Source organism: Myxine glutinosa, chromosome 3 (genome assembly GCF_964187855.1).
Source record: "Myxine glutinosa chromosome 3, kmMyxGlut1.1, whole genome shotgun sequence".
NCBI lineage: Eukaryota > Metazoa > Chordata > Myxini > Myxiniformes > Myxinidae > Myxine > Myxine glutinosa.
This window is the reverse complement of record NC_136263.1, coordinates 117,425,450-117,448,305: the sequence shown is the minus strand read 5'-3', so window position 1 is coordinate 117,448,305 and position 22,856 is coordinate 117,425,450. Positions and strand designations below refer to the sequence as shown.

Here is a 22,856-nt window from a genome sequence, read left to right as displayed (position 1 = left end):
TCGCCCGTTGTGTCATGGGTGTGTACGAGGTTATATTTATTGCCATTACAAATGTTATTTCCTTATTTTGTATTCCCTCGCCCAGGTACCATAATTTGCAATCAAATATATCTGGTCTCAGAATGAATTTGAACTGTCCTGATCATTGTTGCAAATAGGCAAGATTGTTTAAGGACCAATAATTGGTTATGGGTGATCGGGACCCATAAAAAGACCATGTTGTGAGCCTTGCTGGTTTCATTCAGCTGGTAATTAGCGATCAGAGATGTGGCCCAGACAGCGCAATGCATCTACCGACTACTGTCCCACTGGCACGATATCCGAGTGGATAGACCTGTGATGCAGCCCGGGGCAACCAAACCAACAGACCGTTGTGCCTGTAGTTGACTCTGCCCACCGGGATTCACACCGAGCCCTCGGGACGACCATCGTGGCTACAACAATTCTTTCAAAATTGCATTGTCAAATGTTCTATGGACAAGTGATGCAAATCAAGTAATAAAGAAAATAGAACAAAAAAAGTATTAAATCAAATTAATTTAATTATTTTGCATTATTAAATGAAATAAAAAGATAAAAATTTTTTAAGGAATACACATTAGATCATGTTCCCTCTGTCTTGTTCTCTGTGACCGAATTTTTTTTTTTTTTCTAGTAAAGGTACTTGTATATAAAAGTAAACGTTTCAACCTTTCATGAGGAAAAGCCAAATTTAAACTCTCATTTCTATTGCTGATAAAACACTAGCAGCTACTGAAAAGTAAACACAGCAAAGGTTACCGAATAAAAACAAGTTATCAACTTGTACATATCTGCAGCTACTGATGACCAAAACCAATAACGAACTGATACGATTGTGGAAATAAAATTTTATTCCATTTAAGAACGAATTCATTTCATAAATATACATTTGAGGAAGACATGGAGCTCCCAATGAATTCACACATTATCGGATTAAAAAGAGAAAACTGGTTGAGAGTTTACAAACACCACTTCAAACAAATATGGCTGTTACATGTACAGCTATTGGGGTGGTTTGTGCAATTGTGAAGGAGCAGAGGGAGTGTCAAATCTTCACAGGGCCTCGCTATCTATGAAAGAAAAGAGAGTTTCGTGTCAATGTAAACGTAAAGCCAGAATTGTATGTCAAATGGAATTGCTCAAAGAACAAGAGTAACCGTAATGACTCCATATGCTAAACATTCTGGGTTCTTGGAATACCATTGTCTAAATCTCGCATCGGAAGATGTTCAACTCAACAAAGGCTACAGTTCAGTCTCAATTGCATTAGTAGTCTCAACAAATCAAAAATTGGTTCAAACGCATTTCCAAAAATTACATTAAAAAGTTCATGACATCATGCTATACTCTATTAGTTACTTATGGAAGAGTGGGTGAGTTATTTGCCGGCACCCTGACCAAAATTCCAAATTCCTGCTCCAACCTACAGGGGACACTGCATCAGCAGCACCGCCATGCCTCCGAGAACTGATGCTTACCCTCAACCACATGCTGCATACAAACAATGACTTATTAGTGAATCACATCTGGAATGGAAATGAAAAGTGATATTTGGTAGTCGATTAATTTGAGAGCAGCTTTTATCCACTACCAATACAGGACTCTTAAAATAGTAGTAGTAGTCGCCGTAATGTTTGTAAAAATAAAAAGCGAGAAAAATAAAGGTAACTAGAAAGCACCTGAAAATGCAAAGCCCGTCCGTGTCCGTTTGTATTCAGACGTTTCGTTCCCCTTTATGCTCAAAAATAAAAACAGCTTTAAAAATCCAAAATTAAAATTGATGATTTTATGCAACAATGACCTTTGAACTTTTGATTAAAAAAAAAAATCAGCTTCTAGCTTTGATTGGTGAACCAATTCAGTGACAATATGCAAATTATTGTCAATTTCAGGTCAATTGGGTGAAAATTGACGATTTTATGTGATGCTGACCTTTGACCTTTTCACCAAATTATTAATTTGACCCCTCCATATTATCATAACAAAGCTTTGTTGAAAATTTGATTACAAAACTCAAATGGTAAATTGAAATTTCCAGTCCATTGGATGAAAATTGATGTTAGGTGATGACCTTTAACCTTTTGAGCAAATTATTAATTTGCCTCCTCCGTATTATAATAATAAAGCTTTGGTGAAAAGTTGATGCAAATAACTCAAATGGTAAAAATGTTATAGCTTGGGTAGACACAGAAGTGATTGCAAAAACCCATTTCCTACTGCGAGGGGAGGGGCTAATACTCCAAGGTTTCCACCAAGGGTGAAGGTCAATGACGTCATTTATAAATACCTTCACATTCAAAATACACTGAAAATTATCTGTGTTTACAATTCTAGCATTTAAAATCAAATGTTATTTCACTTTTATCTAAGTCCAAAATCCGATTGTTCAAAATGTCTGACTCGTCCAGACTCAAGACATAAGAGCTTGCAGGTTAGCCAAAAGGTATACCCTCCTTTGCGCTGTCTAACCTGCTTTAGAATCTCGAGTGAGCTATGAATTGTCAACCTGGTGTTTCACAGGCAGGGCAAAGCATCAATGTGTATGTAGTCATTGGAGGGACGTTGAGCCATAGGACTTAGGACCAGTCTGTCAACACGTGCGTGGGTGTTGGTTGAAACGAAAGATCCTACTGTCCTTCACAAGGCGTCGGCAATTTATCACCAGCACATTGAATACATTTGAAATTCCTGCCAGTCGAACATCAGCCCTCAACAGCCAGTTCCAGGAAGACTGCCACAATCGATCCTCCCCAGCAGAGCCGAGAAAGTGGGAATAATTTGGGAACAGTAAAGCAGAAGAGAACTTTACAGAATGTCAACATGCACATCAAAACAAAATGCTTGGTATGCCAAAGGCATCTCGATAAAATGTGGGCCTCAGACCTTCCATTGCCTCTCAAATGGTAAATGCATGCTGCTCTTATGTCCACTCAAACCCAATCACGGAAGTTATTGTGTGCCTATTGAGCAAATGTGGTGCGACTGGGCAATAATACACACACAAACATCTAAACATTACATGAGAAAATGAACTAATCAACTGATGTCATTTTAGGAAGCCCATTGCAAAATTAAAAACACCTACCAGCGAAATAATTTAAAATCAGAATTTACTCAACAAATCATTCTGTAATCCTTTCAATGTTTGCACCCCAAGTTAGATTTTTTTTCATGTTGTGCACAAGTGTATGAAGCCACATAAAAACAAAAACAACTTTTCCCCCTTGTGATGGACAATAATTCTGCAAGACCCAAATGTGATGTGCATTCTGCAGATGACGCTGCACAAGCACCCAGAGAACTACAAACAGTCTTTATCACCACAAGTGGAGGAGAAACGACTCGTTTTCCCCCACATACACAACCCGGCACTTCGAGTTTAGACCAAATTAACAGGTCCCAAAATAAACACCCTTTACCAGTGCTAAGGGTTGTGATCATGAGTTGGTCAATTGGTGGCAAAGGACTGATAATTCACACGGAAGCCACGCCCCATCCGAGTACCACTGCCATTGTATTCGAGGAAGAGAAGTTTTCCAGAAGATTCAACTTTTGAAGGATGACTTGTGTTGCAGTACCTACCTATGAAAAAAAATAAAAATAAAAGGGGATTTCAAGGAAAAATGAAAATTTGAACCAAGCAGCCAGTTCACACGAGGAACCAATTTCACAATTTTGCAGTTTCACTCTTAAAAATAAAATAACTACCTCAGACAAGATTATATGTCTGTTGGAATTACATTTGGGGGTAGTTTATAAAAAGCTAGTCAATTTATAAACATACCAAGGAGCGGAGCTGATGGGTCAGGGCCGTCGTAGAAAGCCAGAGATTCATCTTGACAACCTTGACTACTGTCCAGCTCCACAGTAAACAAATGAATTCTCACACGTTGCATGTCACTGTTTGGATCAACAAAGAAGAGCCATGCACAATGGAGCCTGCCTGGGTAGGCCTCAGGGAATCTGGGAGAAGTCAGAGTTCCAGGCTGGTCAGCATTCAGCACTTCCAAGCGGTCACAAACTTGAAACCAAACCAGAAGGAGAAAGATGAATCAAAAGGTTGCAAAACCTATCCAATCAAAACATTTTAAATTTCAATAAGAGATAATCAAAACATTTCCTCATTTCAATTCAAGCTCCAAGTTGCCCTTACCCACCCTTGGGCATAGTGACAAAGGAGTACCGCAAATGAAAGCCACGGTTAGAGCCAACATCATCAGACCTAAACTCCAACAACACCTCTGGACCATGAGAGGTCATCGGTAGAGGTAAATGTGTGCCACAGAGCTCAGCTGTTGAGAATGAAATGGAACAGATAAACACAATGTGTTTGAAAAACAAGTTCTGCAGCATTATCGAAAAATCTTCAGAAATTATCTTGCAACACGACACTTTTCACAAATCAAAATTCCAAGTGAAGATTGAAAAATGCCACCTCACAAACATCACCGTTCCCCAAATAAGCACCTATTTTGAATGATTTCAGCCAAACACCCTCAAAGACCATCAATGAGTCAGTGCAGCTGCCATTGCCTCCTGGCAGAGAAAAGTCAAGGAAAAGCAGTTTCACAACAGATGACCGAGGTGCCACAATCCTCCACGAGCAGCTGGACATTCAAGGTGAATGGGAAGTGGAAGTGGAAGAGCAGACACTGATAATACAGCAGTAAACTAAAGGCTGAAAAGGCAGGCTTACATAATCATGCATTCACCATTTCATCCAAATAAAGGCAGTTACGTATTATCAGCTGCTGACAATGTGGTTGGATTTATATCATACTGGAAAGTAGATAGACCAATACACAACACCAGCAGTAAATGTAAAGTAAAAGGACCAGTAAATGGACCAAGGAAATAAAATGAACATGAACTAGAACGGCATTCTTCCACATTGCGACATCGACTGATATGCCTCGACCCACATTATTACATCAGTATATACATTTGTTGAAGAACCTTTCTAACCCACTGTGTTTCATTTTAAAGGGCGACTCCAAAGGGCGCCTCCAAAGTGTAATTTTTGAACTTTAAGGGTGGTAATTCTTACCGATGTAGTTCAAACTTGGCACACAACGAATGATGGCGTACATATGTACGCCATTTTGTTTTGAGATTGGATCCCAGATGGCCGACTGGTGGTCATTTTAGTACTTAAATATGTCCCTAACCACTTCTCAGACATGCACGGACAAATTTGTCCAAATTGGCATAAAGACGACACATGAGTATACATATGCAGAAGATTTTGTTTTGCAATCTGAACAAAGATGACCGACTGGCGGCCTTTAACTCCGCACAGCAAAATTACTAAAACCATGGGGGTTATGACATTTTATGTCTTTTTTTTCTCATCATTTTTTTCATCTTCAGCGAACTTCTTTTTTATTCTCACAACCAAGTCATTTTTGTCACATTGAATGAATGAATGAATGAATGATGAATGATCGTTTTAAGGCCATTTTTCCCCGCTAAAGCGGGGGTTAGCCTTGCCCGCATGGGGCTTGCGGGCCCCATGACAATCATGGTTCCCTGTTTGAGGCAATGTTTTTATGACTGATGAAATAGTTATGACTTTATGAAATTACTTTTGTCACATTCATATACCTAAATGCATACCTCGTTACATTAACTCAACAGAGTCATCACTACCATAAATTGGCTCACCCGTCATGGCACTTTCAATGGACTCATCCTGCAAATCAATCTCTTGCACGTTTTACGTATCACTAACTGTGACTACGCATTGACATGATAGGTTTGTTTAATAAAAAGACAGCATGTTGCACTTCAAACATATTGCATGTTGATCTGTAAATCTCAACAGGGATGTAAAATGAAGTGCAACACTTGCAAAAAAGGGATATTTTAATGTGTAGCTGCTGCTGTTATAATGGCTCTGGTTTTTATTTGTTGTAGTTTCAACTGCAGGCAAATAGTTTTTTTTAGCTATACAACAAAGCAAATAGTTTATTTCTTTTCCCGGAAAGTAAATATCTCAGCTTTCCAATGGGACAAATATTTATTCTGTGACAGCAGGAACCCTTTAAAATAAAGAGCGACGGAAATGGGCAGACAGATGCTCCTTTTAAATAAACTAGGGGGCCCGTTGGTCCAATGGACCAAATTTTCATTTGTCTTCAGGCCTTGCAGCATACTTGCCTGCAGTACTGCTTGAGCATGAGCATGCCTTTCACCAAGTACAGATGTGCTTGGGCCAGGACGAGGGAGGAGTGGGGGATTATGTCCAAATTATTAGGTATTATTATTGCCAAATGATGCTATTATTATGGTGATATTATTGGTATGAATTAATATATGCTTCACCACAATGTCTTTTATTTATTACCTCCACCACCAAAGGTGGATGGAGGTTATCTTTTTACCAGTCTGTCTGTGAACAAGATATCTCTAAAAGTTGTCGACCACTTTGTATGAAACTTGGTGGAGATGTTGTGTGTGACACTGACGAATCCATTCGATTTTGGTGAAGATCTGAACATGGATTCGGATACGAGAATTATTTAATTAAGTGATTCTTCACCATTGAGAGATCGTGTGAAAAGCGATATATAACACGGTATTAAAAAAGTTATGGACGAGTTATAACTAAACGAGGTGGATGAGTTGGTTAGATATAAATAAAAAGCAGATTAGATTTTGGTTCAAGTCCTAATCCAGATCTGGCCTATCAGTGGGATACAAAACAAACTGTTCAGCCTGGCGGAGGTATGTGCTCTACAGAGTGCCGTTCTAGTTTTGTAATTGGAATGCCATGTCATGGAAGGACGTATAAAACTGCTTCATACACATACACATAGCGTGCATTTAGAAGCATGGGAATTTTTCTGGATTATTTGTAGTTAATTAGCATAATCAACTCAGGAGATCATGATGTTCATTTTGATGAATCACATTCCACATCAGAAAGTTGCACAAAAAACCAAAAACATGGTAAACACATGCACACACCTCATCCATTTATATCAGGAGATCTCGCGAGATCTTGGAGACGGCGGCAGGGATTTTCGAAGCTCCACACGGTCTCCACGTTTTTCGAAGTTAAGTCTGTTCACAATTGTATTTTGTCGAAACTGAATTTATCTTTCGGTGTGTGAAGTTATTGTGTGCAACTTTGGTTGTTTCTCGGTGTTTATCTTTCATAAATTGATCGTCTGTTTGCCGTGTCGCGAGCAAGGCCTTGTACAGTGTGCACTGTACAACCTTGAGGCTTTGTTTTTCTCTCAGTGGTCCGTCGTTTGTGATCCAATAACTTTCGTTCTCTGTATTCCCAGGCTTTTCACCCATAGCCTACTTCCTTGTGTAAATCTCAACTCAAAAAAAAAAAAAAAAAAAAAAAAAAAAAAAAAAAAAACATTCCCTTCTCTGTTCTCATTCGTTTATTCATTCTTATTCGTTCGTTCGTTCTTCGACCACGTGTTTCTCCCCCATTTCCCCAGATAGTTTTCACTCATTAACCTTCAATGTTTACACTTTCCCCTCAAGTTATGTATTCCGTCATATTTTATAACACCTTTTTCTTCTTCTTCTTTAAAAGGCTGCTTTCGACTTGCTCACCAAATCAATTCATCCCAAAAAAAATATCCATCTCCTATAGTGCCTTTGTTCTACATTCCCTAAACTCTCCTGCACTCCATCCTCCATCCAGCGTCCTTAAACGTATTTTTAACTCGAAGGTCACAAGAAACTCATTTTGCAATAAATGTTCGTTTCCCATAAATCGTACACTTTCAAAAATCCAATCTCACCCCTCCCCTCCAAATCTTCCCCATAACCCCTCCCCTCCAAATCTTCCCCATCACCCCTCCCCTCCAAATCTTCCCCATCACCCATCCCTTTCAAATCTCCCCCCTTGCCCCCTCCCTCCTAAACTACTCCCTCACCCCTCCCCGCCAAGACGCCCCCTCGCCCCTCCCCTCCTAGACTCCTGCCTCACCCCTCCCCTCCAAATCTCCCCCATATCCCATCCCTTTCAAATCCCTCCCCTTGTCCCTTCCCTCCCAAACTCCCCCCTCACCCCTCCCCTTCAAATCTCCCCACCCTCATTGCTTCTCAATTTCCCCCCGCTCACTCCCCCTCCTCAAAGCGTCCTCCCCGCTTCTTCCCCCTTCAAACTCTCACCTCCATCTCCCCCAACCTTCTGCCTCGCTCTTCCCCCTCCTCAAATAACACCTCATTGTGGCTCACCCAATCACCATCAAACCTTTTGTCCGCCCCATCCTTCCCTTTCTCCGAGCTATTCTGAAATCTCTGACACACCTTCAACAGCTCTCCCTACCTCTTCCACCTCTTCCACATCTTACCCTACCCCTCCTCCCCCCTGTTCTGTATCTGATGCTCCCCCTTCCTCTTCATTAACGGTATGGACCTCAAACATCTGGGGCCTTCGTTCAAACTTAACTGATCTCTCCATACAGGTTGCTTCTGTCAAACCAGACGTAATCTGCTTAACAGAAACTTTCCTCCTTTATGATGTCTCTGATTCCATAGTATCTCTCCCGGGCTACTCCCTCCTCCGGTATGATAGACCTGAGCCTCGTCCTGGAGGCGGGGTTGCTATCTTTATCAAAAACTCTCTTCCTCACTCGCCCTGCACTGCACTCTCTCCACCTCACCCCCAGGAATACCTCTGGCTACGGCTTCCCCTTCGCTCCCACCTCTTGTTCATATGTGTGTTGTACCGTCCACCAAACAGTGATGACTCCATCTACATCTCGCTGTCTGATGATATGGACCAACTTCTATCTACTCATCCCAACTCTCTCTTCCTCATATGTGGTGATTTCAACTGTCATCATGCCAGTTGGCTGGGTGTGGGTACCTCTCTCACCAGCCATGGCTCCTCAGCAAAGGACTTCTGCGACTCACTGGGACTGACACAATCTGTCAATTTCCCGACCCGGATCTCAGTCAACGGAACATCTTCTCTTCTGGACTTGGTTATGACTAACTTCCCTGAAAATGTCTGCTGCTCTTCTTCTGCTCCGATCGGATCATCTGATCATGTCCTTGTTAAAGTGGACATCTCTCTGACCATCCTCAGGGAGCCTGCTCAGCGTCGACGAGTCTGGCATTTCACTCAGGCCAACTGGCACGGTCTTCAAGCAGCCATCAATCATCTGGACTGGCCTCCCATCTCTACCACCTCTGACATCAACTCATCCTGGGAATTCTTCCAAAGTAAATTGCTCTCTCTCATGCACAGATTTATCCCATCTCGTCTTCAGTTGTCATACCCTTCCTCCCGTCCATGGTACACGGAATCTTGTGGTGAGGCTGTTGCCCAGAAACAACTTGCCTTCGTCTCCTGGAAAGCAAATCCAACGGAAGGAAATCTCATTTCCTTTCACAAAGCCCGAAACAAGTGTGTGTCCACCCTCAGGAGAGCCAGGAAACAATATCTCTCCGTTCTCAAGACCGAACTCTCTTATCTGTCTCCCTCTTCCAAATCCTGGTGGCGTCTGGTCAAATCCGTTTCTGGTGTTTGTTCCCCCTCCATCCCCTCCCTTACCTCAAATGGCTACACAGCTGACTCCGCACGTGAAAAAGCTGAATGCCTCAACTCTGTGTTTGCCTCTAAATCTTGTGTCCCAAACCCATCCCTCTCTGTACCCACCATACCCAGTCGTACCCTGCTGCTCCTGGACTCCGTGTCCTTTCCTCCTGACAAGGTGGAAAAGTTTCTGTCAACCCTCGACTCTGATTCTGCAACTGGACCCGACGGCATCAGCCCACGGGTCCTAAAATCCTGCTCTGCTGCTCTATCTCACCCTCTCTCTGTTCTCTTCACCCTCTCTTTTGCTCAAGGTCAACTGCCATCTGCTTGGAAATCAGCCAACATCACCGCTTTGCACAAAAAAGGTGCAAAAACAGATCCTAACAACTACAGACCAATCAGCCTTCTCCCAATTATCAGCAAAGTCATGGAATCCATCATTGCTTCTGATATGAAATCTTTCCTCTTCTCCAATGGCTTGATCTCTGATCATCAATTTGGTTTCAGACCAGGTCACTCTACTCTGGACATGCTGCTTCTGCTGTCTCAACAATGGATGGAGGTCCTCAATGCCAAACAGGAAATTAGAGCTGTCTCCCTCGACATATCACGTGCCTTCGACACGGTCTGGCACCCCGCTCTGCTCACCAAACTCTCCTCCTTTGGTATCCATGGAAATCTCCACGCATGGCTGGCGGACTTCCTCTCTAGTCGTCGTCAACGTGTGGCCCTGAATGGGTTTCTCTCATCTCCTCTTCCTGTTCAGGCTGGAGTTCCCCAAGGCAGTGTTCTGGGCCCCGTGCTTTTTCTGGTCTTCATCAATGATCTCTCTGACTCTCTCGAAAATCCTCTCTATCTCTTTGCTGATGACTCCACTCTCTGCCGCTCCATTCCTCTTCCCTCAGATCGGCAGTCTGCTGCCTCCTCACTCTCTGAAGACCTGGACAAAATCACAGACTGGTCAAACAAGTGGAACATGTCTTTCAATCCTGACAAATCTCACACTCTTACTATGTCTCTCCGAAAAGATCGACTGGACAACCCTCCCATCTACTTTCTCAACAATCCTCTCCAAGAAGTTCTGTCGCTCAAGATTTTGGGTCTCACTATCTGCCATGATCTTTCTTGGGAAAACCACATTTCCAAGCTGGCCTCCAAAGCCAGTCGCCGACTGGGCATCCTCCGTCGTGCGAAGTCCTCCCCATATCCCATCAGGGATGCTCAAAACACAAAGTTTTTGATTTAAACAAATTAAACTAAATTTGAAATCAATTTGAAACCTCAGTTGGTTCCTATGCTGTCCAGAAAGAAAAGAAATTCTTTCTGAGATCAGAACTCACTCACCTCTCGGCACACCTGAGCTCCTCACCACATACAAGGCTTTCATCCGCAGCTCAATGGAATACTGTTCTCCCCTATGGGCCGGTGCTCCTGCCTCACACCGAGCTCGGCTTCACGCTGTTGAAACCAAAGCTTTCAGAATTATTGGAATCTCCCGCGATGAAGCTATCTCTGAGGGCCTTTCACTCACTCACCGCAGGCAGGTAGGTGGTCTTTCTGTCTTCTACCGACTCCTCTCCGGCCTTGCACCCCCAGCTCTCTCTGTGCTCTGTCCCCCAAATATTCCTACAGGTCGCACAAGATCTGCCAGCAACCCTCTGATGGTTAAACTGCCGAAATCTCGGCTCTCCGCTCACCTTCACTCTTTCATTCCTCTTTTCTCCCGCCTCTGGAACAAACTCCCTCACTCCCTTCAATCCCACTCCTCCCTCCAGGTCTTTAAAACAGCTGTTCACCACCATCTCTTATCTTCCCCCATCCAAAACCTTGATCTTTTCTACCCCCGCTAATTCACCCCAGATCCACCTTGTTTGAAATTCCAACTTCTTTCCTGGAAGTCCTGGCAGTGTCCATATGTTTTATACCTCTCCCACTGCCCCCTTCCCACGCCCCCCACCCCAAAGCCCTCGCCCTCTCTCAGATCTCTCGATGTCTCCATGTCTCTCGGTCCCTGCTCTCAAATGTTGTGTTTGTGTCCTTCCCCCTCTCTCCCCTTCTCTCCCCATCTTGTCTACCGCTCCCTATGTTATATGTTTTATGTGTCGGTTTGTCTTTCTGTGTGTTCATGTGATTAATGTTCGCTCTTTCACGAGCCTCGATATTGTATACAACAAAAAAAAAAAAAAAAAAAAAAAAAAAAGACAAGTCAGGTGACCCGCTCAACATCAGGTTATTTAGACCATGGTAAACCACCAAGAAGATCGATCCTTGTATGGTTAAAGTCGGAACAAAAATTAACTGGAGAGTACACCACAGCAACGTTGGTCCAAATTTCATAATTCTTTTCAAGTCAGTTTCTCCCCAATCTCATGACCTCCACCCCCCCCCCCCCCCCCCCATGAATTTTCAGACACAGACACACAGCTAATTATTATTTTTTGCTTATAGAATAACGACTGCAGGAAACTGAGGAGGACATTAAACTAAACCAACTCATGGAAACATTTTCACACATTACAAACTCACTAAGTATTGTCAGGATAGTTGTCAGGGAAACCAGGTGAGACAAGGTCGCCAGGAGACAAGAGAAGCTCATCACGACAACCAGAGAGGAAATGAATCTCTTGGGGTTCCAAATGTCTTGCCGACACGATTGAAGTATTTGCAACATTCCCACCAATTCCTAGAGATGGATACAAGGTCACCACATAAAAATAATTAAACTAAACACCTTTCCAGGACAAGAATAAAAATTTCCCTCATAAGGAGAAATTGATAATCGCTCAGACGAGGTAGAAATTGCCTTTCACTGGAAAACCAAGTTACTCTGCATCAGATGTACAATTCAAAATAAAGATTACCCTCCAGATTGAGAATGACCATTATTATTTCATGAAATTACTTGAAATCCACACAAAATAGTGCCATTAATAATAGAATGGAGGCAATGCCCCTGCACTCACCTGGTAGGCATGGGTGACCAACAAAATATGGTTGCGGAGAAGAAAATACTTATTTTGGGGGGGAAAGCACCGATTTTATTTTTAATGCCGTGAACAATCACGAACAATATTTTATTTTTAGTCCATCACCCGGAGAAAGTTGTGGTTAAGTTGCATCGAAATCGTGTAGTTTTGGAGAAGTTTCAAATGTTCATATACAGCCTGACTGACTGATGGACACCACACGATAATACCTCACCTGAACATTTTTTGTTCCATGTGACCGAAAAAAAAAGAAAAAAAAAGCCCCCGAGACCACTATTTGTTTGCTTTGACAAAAAAAAAAAATCTGATTACTCAAGGCCATCAAGTGGCTTTATATTATACAAACACCCAAAATTTAACACAAAGTAATCTGTTATAATCATGTATTGATGCAACTGCGGCAGGATCAAATATTTCCCATCGAGCTGGGTTTCCCTATTAGTGCAGAGTACATAATGTAGAAACTGGACCTTGATTTGAGGCACAACAGGGAATTAACCATAGAGCCAGGGCTTGGTTCTCAAATTCTAAATTGGCACAACCTATGACAATGGGGTTAGAGGTGGAAGGAGTGTAGAATCTGCTACCCAAGTTCTCCAAAAACACAATTTTATTCCTGACAATCATGCTCTTTACACATTTGCTGAGCAAAATCTTTCATATTGGTCCCAGGTTAACCATCGATCCACAGCATCCTGCCAAACACCTCCACACTTGGAGAAAAAGACCAAGATGCATTGCATTTTTTTTATACTAGGGCATGCCCGTACTATATATATGCCCGTACTATATATATATCTAAAATTATATCCCCCCCCCCTCTATTTACATGAAATGGTTTGGTCCATTCGCAACGCCAAAGCGAACGGCGAACGGCTTGCGAGTACAGTGACAATCCCCCCCCCCTCTATTTACATGAAATGGCTTGGTCCATTCGCAACGACCACAGAACCCCCCCCCTCTATTTACATGAAATGGTTTGGTTCATTCGCAACGCCAAAGCGAACGGCGAACGGCTAAATCGCCATAGCTCGGTAACTACTTGTCCGATTAATATGAAACCTTGAAAAGGCACATCCTCGGGTCCCCAGCAATATACCTGGCAAGTTTAAAGTATATCGGACCCGTGGTTGTCGAGAAACAGCGGTCACAAACAAACATACACACACACAGAGATTAGTGGAATTATAGATAGATGAAAATGTGATAAATTCAGAAATCTAGCTGGCCAAAAATTATAAAATGTAATCAGTGCAGGATGCAACTTTCACCAGGTTTTTCCAATGCATTGTAGTCAATGGCAAAGCCTCGTGGAGTGGCAAGTGACAGAGGAACTGTACGAAATCGAATGAGAACATTCGGGCCAGAGCTGTTCAGGAGTACCAGTTCATGGAGCTGCCCACAAAATAGGCCTGTAAAGCAACAATTAAGATGAGGGCTGCAGTTAGTCTTTCTTTCATCAGAAATGGAGCAAATAAAATTGACAACGTGGAGTGTTTTTTCAAAATGATGGACTGAAATTGTTCAACTCAAATTGCCCTCAGAGCATAAAGCTCATTTTAATACAATACCAATGGGCAACATGCAAACAAAAACAGTGCTCCGCACATCATTGGACAGCACCAGCAACGAGCAGCGAGATCAATTAATCTGGTTAGTCTTTTTGCTTATGACTTGGGGAAACAAAGTCTGGGCCTATAACAACCTTTTGTCAAATATAGCCCACAGCTATCATTGATACTCACTATCCACCACTCAAATATGGTAGTTCCTCAGTTGGTTCCTCATCCTGCATCTTGTCCCTTTTTTCACCCCAATATGGTACACTACCAATTTTGACTTTCAATTGAAATTTACAGTCACGTGAAAAAGTAAGTACACCCCATGTAAAGTTTTGACTTTTTCAACATATTTCAACATACAGCTATTTGATCTTCATTTCAACAGTATTGAAAGATAAAGGTGATATAATATAACAAATATCATGAAACATTTACATTTTGTAGTCCATTGTATAAATTTAAATGAACATAAATGCAAATTTCGCATGTGGAAAAAGTAAGTACACCCCGACATTTATCACTACTTCAAATACCTAAAATTAGAATCAGGTGCACCAGCTCAGGTGCAAATGATTAGAACATCGTTGGAGAGGATCTTGGAGGAACCTGTCTTATTTAAACCTCAGACATTTAGTTTGGTTTGCTCTTTGTTGTTGAAGTGTGTGGCGTCACCATACGTAGATCAAAAGAGCTCGTTGAGGCCTTCAGAAAGAAGGTTATAGATGCCTACGAGTCTGGGAAGGGATTTAAAAAGATCTCCAAACAATTTGAAATCAATCATTCGACTGTCTGGAAGATCATCTCCAAGTGGAGAAGGTTCCAAACAACTGCCAACTTGTTCAGGCCAGGCCTCCCCAGCAATTTCAGCCTGAGAGCAGACCACAAGGTGCTGAAAGAAGTCTTCAAGAACCCCAGAATGTCATCACGGGACCTACAGGTAGCTCTTGCCACTGTTGATGTCAAAGTGCACGAGTCGACCATTAGAAAGGGGCTGCACAAATTTGATCTACATGGGAGGTGTGCCAGGAGGAAACCTATGCTGTCCAGAAAGAACATCAGGCAAGACTAAAGTTTGCCAATGAACACCGAGGCAAAGACCAGCACTTCTGGAACAATGTGCTCTGGACAGATGAGCCAAAGGTAGAGCTATTTGGCCACAGTACCAGAAGACATGTTTGGCGAAATCCAAATACAGCATTTGACCACAATAACCTGATACCAACTGCAAAGCATGGTGGTGGAAATATTATGGTTTGGGGCAGCTTTGCTGCATCAGGGCCTGGGCAGCTCACCATCATAGAATCCACTATGAATTCTTCATTGTACCAGAGGGTGCTTGAGGATAATGTGAGGCCATCTGTCGGAAAGTTGAAGCTCAACCCAAGGTGGACCTTGCAATATGACAATGACCCTAAACATACCAGTAAATCCACCAAGGAATGGCTGAAAAGAAAGAAATGGAGGATTCTGGAATGGCCAAGTCTAAGCCCGGATCTAAATCCCATCGAGATGTTGTGGGGGGATTTGAAACGAGCTGTGCATGCAAGAAACCCTTCAAACATCGCACAGCTGAAAGAATTCTGCATGGAGGAGTGGGCAAAAATTTCTCCCAGTCGATGTCAGAGACTGTTAGACAGTGAAAAGAAACGCCTACTTGAGGTTGTTTCTGCCAAAGGGGGCAATACCACCTATTAGAGCCAAGGGTGTACTTACTTTTTCCAAATGCGAAATTTGCATTTATGTTTATTTAAGTTATACAATGGACTACAAAATGTAAATGTTTCATGATATTTGTTATATTATATCACCTTTATCTATCAATATTGTGGAAATGAAGATCAAATAGCTGTATGTTGAAATATGTTGAAAAAGTCAAAACTTTACATGGGGTGTACTTACTTTTTCACGTGACTGGAAACGAGTGCATTTCACTATTGCGTTTTAAAATGGATCTCTGACTTGAAAATCACAATAAACCCAGTTTGTAATAAATGTTCGTTTTTCATTAATCGTCCAACACTTTCTAAACTACCCCCTCACCCCTCCCCTCCTAAACTCCCCCCCTCCTAAACTCGCCCCCCCCTCGCACCTCACCTTCTATTCTCCCTTTCAAAACTCCCCCTCAACCCTCCCCTTCAAATCTCCCTCCCCTCACCTAAACTCCCCCCCGCCCCGCATCACCCATCCCCACCTAAACTCCCCCCTCACACCTCCCCTTCTAATCTCATCTCCCTTTCAAAACCCCCTCAACCCTCCCCTTCAAATCTCCCCCCTACCATTTTTCTCCAATTCTCCCCTCTCCTCTCCTCCCAAATCCAACTCCCCCACCTCCTCCTCCTCCTCCTCCTCCTCCTCCTCCTCCCCCTCCTCCTCCTCCTCCTCCTCATCTCCTCTCCCTTCCAACTCATATCTCCACCTCCAACCTTCTACTTCGCTCTGCCCCCACTCAAACTCCTCACTGTGCCTCATCCGATCACCATCAAACCTTTTGTCCTCCTCATCCTTCCCTTTCTCCAAGCTCTTCTGCAATCTGACACACCATCAACGGCTCTCCCTACCTCCCCCTGTCCTCACTCATCTTACCCTACTCCTCCCTCCCCTGTCCTGTACCCAATAATCCCCCTCCCTCTTCCTAAATGGTATGGACCTCAAAACCTGCTTGATCTCTCTGACCAGGTTGCTTCTGACAAACCAGATGATCTGCTTAGCAGAAACTTTCCTCCTTCAAGATGCCTCTGATTCCTTAACATCTCTCCATGGTTACTCCCTCCAACAGTGTGATAGACCTGAGCCATGTCCAGCTGGTGGGGTTGCTATCTTTATCAATAACTCTTCCTCACTCTCCCTGCACTGCCCTCTCTCCACCCCACCTCCAGGAGTACCTCTGGCTGCGCTTCCCCTTCGCTCCCACCTTTTGTTCATATATGTTCTGTACCGTCCTCCAAACAGTGATCACTCCATTTAAATCTCCCTGTCTGACAACATGGACCAACTTCTATCAACTCATCCAAACTCTCTCTCTTCCTCATTTGTGGCGACTTCAATTGTCAGCAGGCCAGCGGGCTGGTTGTGGTTACCTCTTGCACCAGCCACGGCCCTCAGCAAAGGACTTATGTGACTCATTGGGACTAACACAATGTCAATTTCCCGACCCGGATCTCAGCCAATGGAGTGTCTTCTCTTTTAGACTTAGTTATGACAAACTTCCTGGCTGCTGTTCTGCTTCTGCTCCAATCGGTTCATCTGATCATTTGCTTGTTAAACTGGACATCTCTCTGGCCATTCTCAGAGCCTCCTCAGCGTTGATAAGTCTGGAATTTCACTCAGGCCAACTGGCACGGTCGTCAAGCAGCCATCAAGCATCTGGACTGGACCCCCCCATCTCTACTGTCTGACATCAACACCATGGGAATTCTTCCAAATTAAACTGCTCTCTCTCTCATGCACAGATTTATCCCATCTAGTGTTCAGTTGTCATACCCTTCCTCCCATCCATGGTACACTGAATATTGTGGTGAGGCAATTGCCCTGAAACAACTTGCCTTCGCCACCTGGAAAGCAAATCCAACGGAAGGAAATCTCATTTCCTTTCACAAAGCCCGAAACAAGTGTGTGTCCACCCTCAGGAGAGCCAGGAAACAATATCTCTCCTCTCTCAAGATTGAACTCTCAAACCTGTCTCCTTCTTCCAAATCCTGGTGGCGTCTGGTCAAATCTGTTTCTGGCGTTTGTTCCCCCTCCATCCCCTCCCTTACCTCAAACGGCTACACACCTGACACTGCACGTGAAATGGCTGTATGCCTCAACTGTGTTTGCCTCAAAAACTTGTGTCCCTAACCCATCTCTCTCTGTACCCGACTTCCCCAGTCGAACCCAGCTGCTCCTGGACTCGGTGTCCTTCTCCCCCGACAAGGTGGAGAATTTCTGTCAAACCTCGAGTGATTCCGCAACTGGACCAGACGGCATCAGTCCACGGGTCCTAAAGTCCTGCTCTGCCACTCTATCACACCCTCTATCTGTTCTCTTCACGTTCTCTTTTGCTCAAGGTCATCTGCCATCTGCTTGGAAATCAGCCAACATTACCGCTTTACACAAAAAGGTGAAAAAACAGGTCCTTGCAACTGCAGACCAATCAGCCTGCTCCCAATAAGCAGCAAAGTCATGGAATCCATCATTGCTTCAGATATGAAATCCTTCCTCTTCTCCAATGGCTTGATCTCTGATCATCAATTTGGATTCAGACCAGGTCATTCTACTCTGGACATGCTGCTTCTGCTGTCAACAATGGATTGAGGTCCTCAATGCCAAACAGGAAATTAGAGCCGTCATTGGCAGCCTGCAAGGTGGTGCTCTAGTTTGGGAGGTGCTGGTGACACCACTGCCTACATGACATTGCAACAGCTCCAGTAACATTCTACAGCACTGGCTAGTGTTTGGCCTTAAATGACGAATGTTTGAAAGCATGGGACATGGCGAGGTGGCAAAAGGCTGGGTGGAAATACTGATGGGGGAGGGTTGTAGAGTACTCGAGAATCAAGAGCAGTCAGAGATTCAAGATTTGGGAGTGAACTATGCAGCTGTTGTAGTCAAGACAGCCTGTGGTCCAATCCAGGTTTGCTGCTGAGTACTACCGCTGAGGTTGCCCCCCCCCCCTCCCCTGCTCACTTAAATGGGGATCTTCGATGTACTGTCCACAATAAGAATCATGCCCTTTGAAGTTTGTGCCTGGCTCCCCTTTGTTTTATGCGAGTGATAATGCTTGCGGCACTTTAGGTTTCTGCCATCTGTAATAAACTGTTATTTATGTGCTGTTTATTGTGTCTACCTTTCGTCAGGGATTCTTCATGTAATATCACAATAAACCCTTGTAATGTCTCTAAAACACGTGTCCACCTCAATTCTACCTCTAATGCATGTGAAATGTTCCTGAATTTTTCGTAACCTTCGGAGAAGCAGAGGGGCGGGCTGGGTAGACCCAAATTCAAATAACTTGTTTGTCGAGACCATTGGGATACAGATTCAGGTTGGAGAAGGAACTGTGCTTCCTGCTCCTGCGTAGCTTCCATTAACTTGGCTATTCTCAAATCACATTGCTCGAAGCACATTGGTAAGAGAGCACTCTGTCGATGACAATGTGTTGCCAAACAGTATTTATTATTGGCAAATTACTCTTACTCATAGCTACTTTGCACAAAATGCCCAAAGCAAATGAGGTTAAAAGGTAGTGTGTGAACAAACGCCAACTGTGTTGTCATAAACGTCCACAAACAATAACTTTTCAGCTACATGTACGTGTTTATTTTTGGTTAGTGTGTGTAGCATGGTACGTGCCCGTCACATGGCACAAGATGGGGCTGGTAGAATACCCGAGGTATGCACACTCACCTCTGAGCTGTCCAGCTTATGCTTGAATCTCAGCACAGTAATAAAGTGTCATCTTGGAGTTTTTCAGACTGGGTGACATATCAATGTGTGTACCATCCTTGGTATGGCTGTTTAAAATGGGCGTCCCATGTGTCAGCATTCGTTGAGCAATGGCAACGATCCCATGGTGTCTTTTAATGAAGAGAAGGTGAGCTATCACTGGGACCCTGGCCAAATTCCAAATTCCTGCTAACAAGCTACAAAGGGCACTGCATCAGTAGCAAAGCTGCACCCTCAAGCAAATTATGCTACCCACACCCAAATGCTGCATATAAATGAATGAAAGCCCCCTTTATGTATCCATTTCTCCCCATCCCATGGACAAATTGAGGATGGTACAACCCCCTCTTCCAGTGAAGCATTTTATTAGATATGTAAAAATTAATTCCGTGAACTCTGGGATGGGCACTTACCGATGTAGTAGAGGACGTGGGCAAGCGCATTCTGCTTGAAAAGTCTCAGCTGTTATACCAGTGATTTTGACAAGGTGGCAACATTTTGAAACAAAATCAACCTATTTTGTAAGTTCTCCTTTCAATATGCTATAAAAAAATTAGCATGAATATTAAAATAAATAAATAAAAGAAAAGTGTGCATAAAAAAAAACAAATATTTGGGAAGATTTTGACAATTTATTTAACTAAATTTAAACAAGCACGAAGCAAGTGCAGTGATAATGCATGCAGTTACCCAGAAGAGGAGACGTATCGTTGGGGCCATCAAATATGGCGAGACCATCACCTGTACAGCCCGACGAACTATGAGAGGACAAGGTGTGCACAGTGACTTGCAGTGTGTGACCCAGTGGCTGAGACAGCAGCCATAGGCATGTCATGTTTCCTGGGTCTGGACCAGGAAAGCCTGGTGAGACGAGCTGACCACTGCCAGAAGTGATCAATGTCTCGTGTGAGCAAGCCTCTAAGTAGCAGGGAAAAGATGCGGGGAGGTTAAATTAGAACAAAAATTAGAGAATAACCAGAATATTAGAGTTTTGTTCGACTCAAGTAAAGGAAAATAATAAGTGCAGAGATTATTACCACTCTTTTCCATGTTCCTGTTTATAATAATTCCTTCCAATGGTGCTGCAAAAATACAAGTTGATGGAAAGTCAACAACAATCGAGTGAAACCATTATCTAAGTCAGACCACAAAAATTCCCCCAAAAGTTATTCTCATCTTCAATGTTTAAAATAATTGGATTAGATTTTGGTGAAGATCTGAACATTGATTCGGATACATGTGTTATTTAATTTTTAAGCGATTCTTCACCATTCAGAGATTGGGTGAACAGCGATTACACAACACGATATTTTAAAAAGTTCTGGACAAGTTATGACTAAACTTGGTGACGAGTTGGTTCGGTGACAAGAACAAGCCGATTCGATTTTGGTTCAGGTCCGAATCCAGATCTGCCTATCATTGGGATACAAAACAAACTGTTCAGCCTGGCAGAGGAATGCGCTCTTCCGAGTGTCGTTCTAGTTTTGTATGTTTCACAATTACAACAGCAATGTTTTGCATCGGAATGGTATGCGAGCAACACCTTCTGGTTATTTGTTAGTGCAATTCACAGGACATGACTATTACGTCAAATATGAAGTTAGACTGTATTCATTATGGCATGACAATATTCACAGATTATAGTCGCGAATGCCATCTTCTCTAGCTTGCATCATTTGAATAATTACTTCAACGTGATTCAAGATTGTGCATAGCAATGCATAAATCTAATCATTGTATTCAATAAAAGGAATGTCGTAGGCCTCACGGTTGAGAATCGAGTTGATCCAGCCCAGAGCAGCATGAACACTGGTGTACACGCCTGGTACATGGAGGCGACCACACCCCATACCCCAACTTGTCACTCCATAAACAACGAATGCATCGCCAGTCACAGCACACACCAATGGACCACCAGAATCACCCTGAAAAATAGAACAGGAGCAAAAATGCTGTCATACTTTGCTGAGGAAAATCATCAGGTCCCACCGAAAAAAAAAAATTCAAAAGTGATTTTGTCTTTGCACACCCAACACGTGTCACCACCATTTTCATCCATGAAGCCAGCACAGATCACGTGTGGAGAAAGACCCATTGCCAGGCCGCTGTAGTATTCTGCACAAATATTCCAGTCCAGGATTGGTAGCAGAACTTGATGCAGACGGTCCGTTGGCTGATCATCTAATTGTGAAGGTTTTGGATGTCAAAAGACAGCATACAGCATTATTTTGACAAGCTCCACCAATTACACTCAGATTTTGGGGAAAAAAAATAAAAATAATAAACATTCAGAACAGCAATCAGAAATTCCAAGTAGCTTTGCACAGACTATCCAGCAGTCAGAATAAAGGAAATTTTTCATTCCAATGTCTATTATGAGTAGGGGATAAATGTTGGTTCTGGGACACATTAAATTCAACATTAAAGTCAATGGGGAAAAAGGGAAAAACTTATTGACTCTCACCCCTTCTCTAGTTAAATTAAACCCCTTTTACTCCCAAAAAATTGCGCCCCCTTTTACCCTCACCTGAGGAGGGTGTTGCATTTGAGTCCGTTTTTCTGTTTGCCCACACAGAATAAATATGATTTTCTCTGCAACCGTTGGGCCGATTGACAGGAAAGTTTCACCCAAAAAATTGCGCCCCTTCTGGTGCAACTCCACCTGTATAATTTTTTAATGACAATTATGACGTCATAGGTCACGTGGTTCGACCGTCATATTTGTTTCAACACAAAAGCCTTAAAAACCACTGAAATTACACCCCCTTTTCTCAAAAAATTGCACCCCTTTTCTCCCTCCGAAGCCCCACCCACTTTTTACTAAGCCCCGCCCACTTTCCCGAAACCTTGCCCATGGCTTGAAATGCCAGGCATGCAGTCTTGAAAAATTACACCCTTTTTCTCCCTGCATTTAACTTGACTCCCCCCATTTTTCATTATACTCAAATAGACCCAACGAATATTTGTGTTTCATTTTTAGGTTATAATTTAATTCTCTTAGAAGAACAATCACCATCTAGAATATTGACAAATGTTATATTAGAATTTAACTCTCGGTTTAGGTATCGCCGTTGAGTTGATATGAAATGATAAACTTCTCTTAATGACCTCGTCTGACCCCCTCCCGAACCACATACCATTTTGAGATTATAGTAAATTATTTTCCCCTCAATCTCTTGGCAATCACTTTTTTTGTCCAATAAATACAATGTTTCAAAACACAAAAGACAAATTTCAATCAATCTCCTCATTTAAAAAGGGCACTGAAATATATTGCACTGATGTAAAATTGAACAAAGATGATTTCAATAACTTTTGGATTAAACCTATTATGAAGGATAATATGAG

At 42.8% G+C, this 22,856-nt stretch overlaps 1 protein-coding gene across 2 annotated transcripts; it reads right to left on the bottom strand.

Annotated features, from left to right (window-relative positions):
• Positions 1-856: 856 nt before the first annotated feature.
• Positions 857-21,647, bottom strand: LOC137423976 (ovochymase-2-like). 2 transcript variants are annotated; one of them, XM_068111485.2, is made up of 11 exons: positions 21,538-21,647; positions 21,277-21,433; positions 20,546-20,590; positions 20,199-20,426; positions 13,794-13,934; positions 12,062-12,218; positions 4,489-4,628; positions 4,179-4,313; positions 3,806-4,042; positions 3,441-3,603; positions 857-1,091 (listed from the first exon to the last, which is right to left on the bottom strand). In XM_068111485.2, exons 1-10 carry the CDS (start codon positions 21,601-21,603, stop codon positions 3,470-3,472), a joined length of 1,440 nt encoding a protein of 479 aa, XP_067967586.2. In that variant the 5' UTR covers positions 21,604-21,647; the 3' UTR covers positions 857-1,091; positions 3,441-3,469. The 2 variants fall into 2 exon arrangements, 1 of the variants encoding a protein (XP_067967586.2); XR_010983850.2 differs by having other exon boundaries at positions 874-1,091; positions 3,441-3,599.
• Between the last annotated feature and the right edge of the window lie 1,209 nt (positions 21,648-22,856).

Excerpts from the sequence above, each read along its gene's own strand:
- LOC137423976 (XM_068111485.2), bottom strand. The coding sequence starts at position 21,603 with ATGGGTCTTTCTCCACACGTGATCTGTGCTGGCTTCATGGATGAAAAT. Across the intron at positions 20,591-21,276 it reads GATCAACTCGATTCTCAACC|CACCATTGGAAGGAATTATT; the intron begins GTGAGGCCTACG and ends GTATTTTTGCAG. Across the intron at positions 4,043-4,178 it reads CTTTGTCACTATGCCCAAGG|TTTGTGACCGCTTGGAAGTG; the intron begins GTGGGTAAGGGC and ends TTTGGTTTCAAG.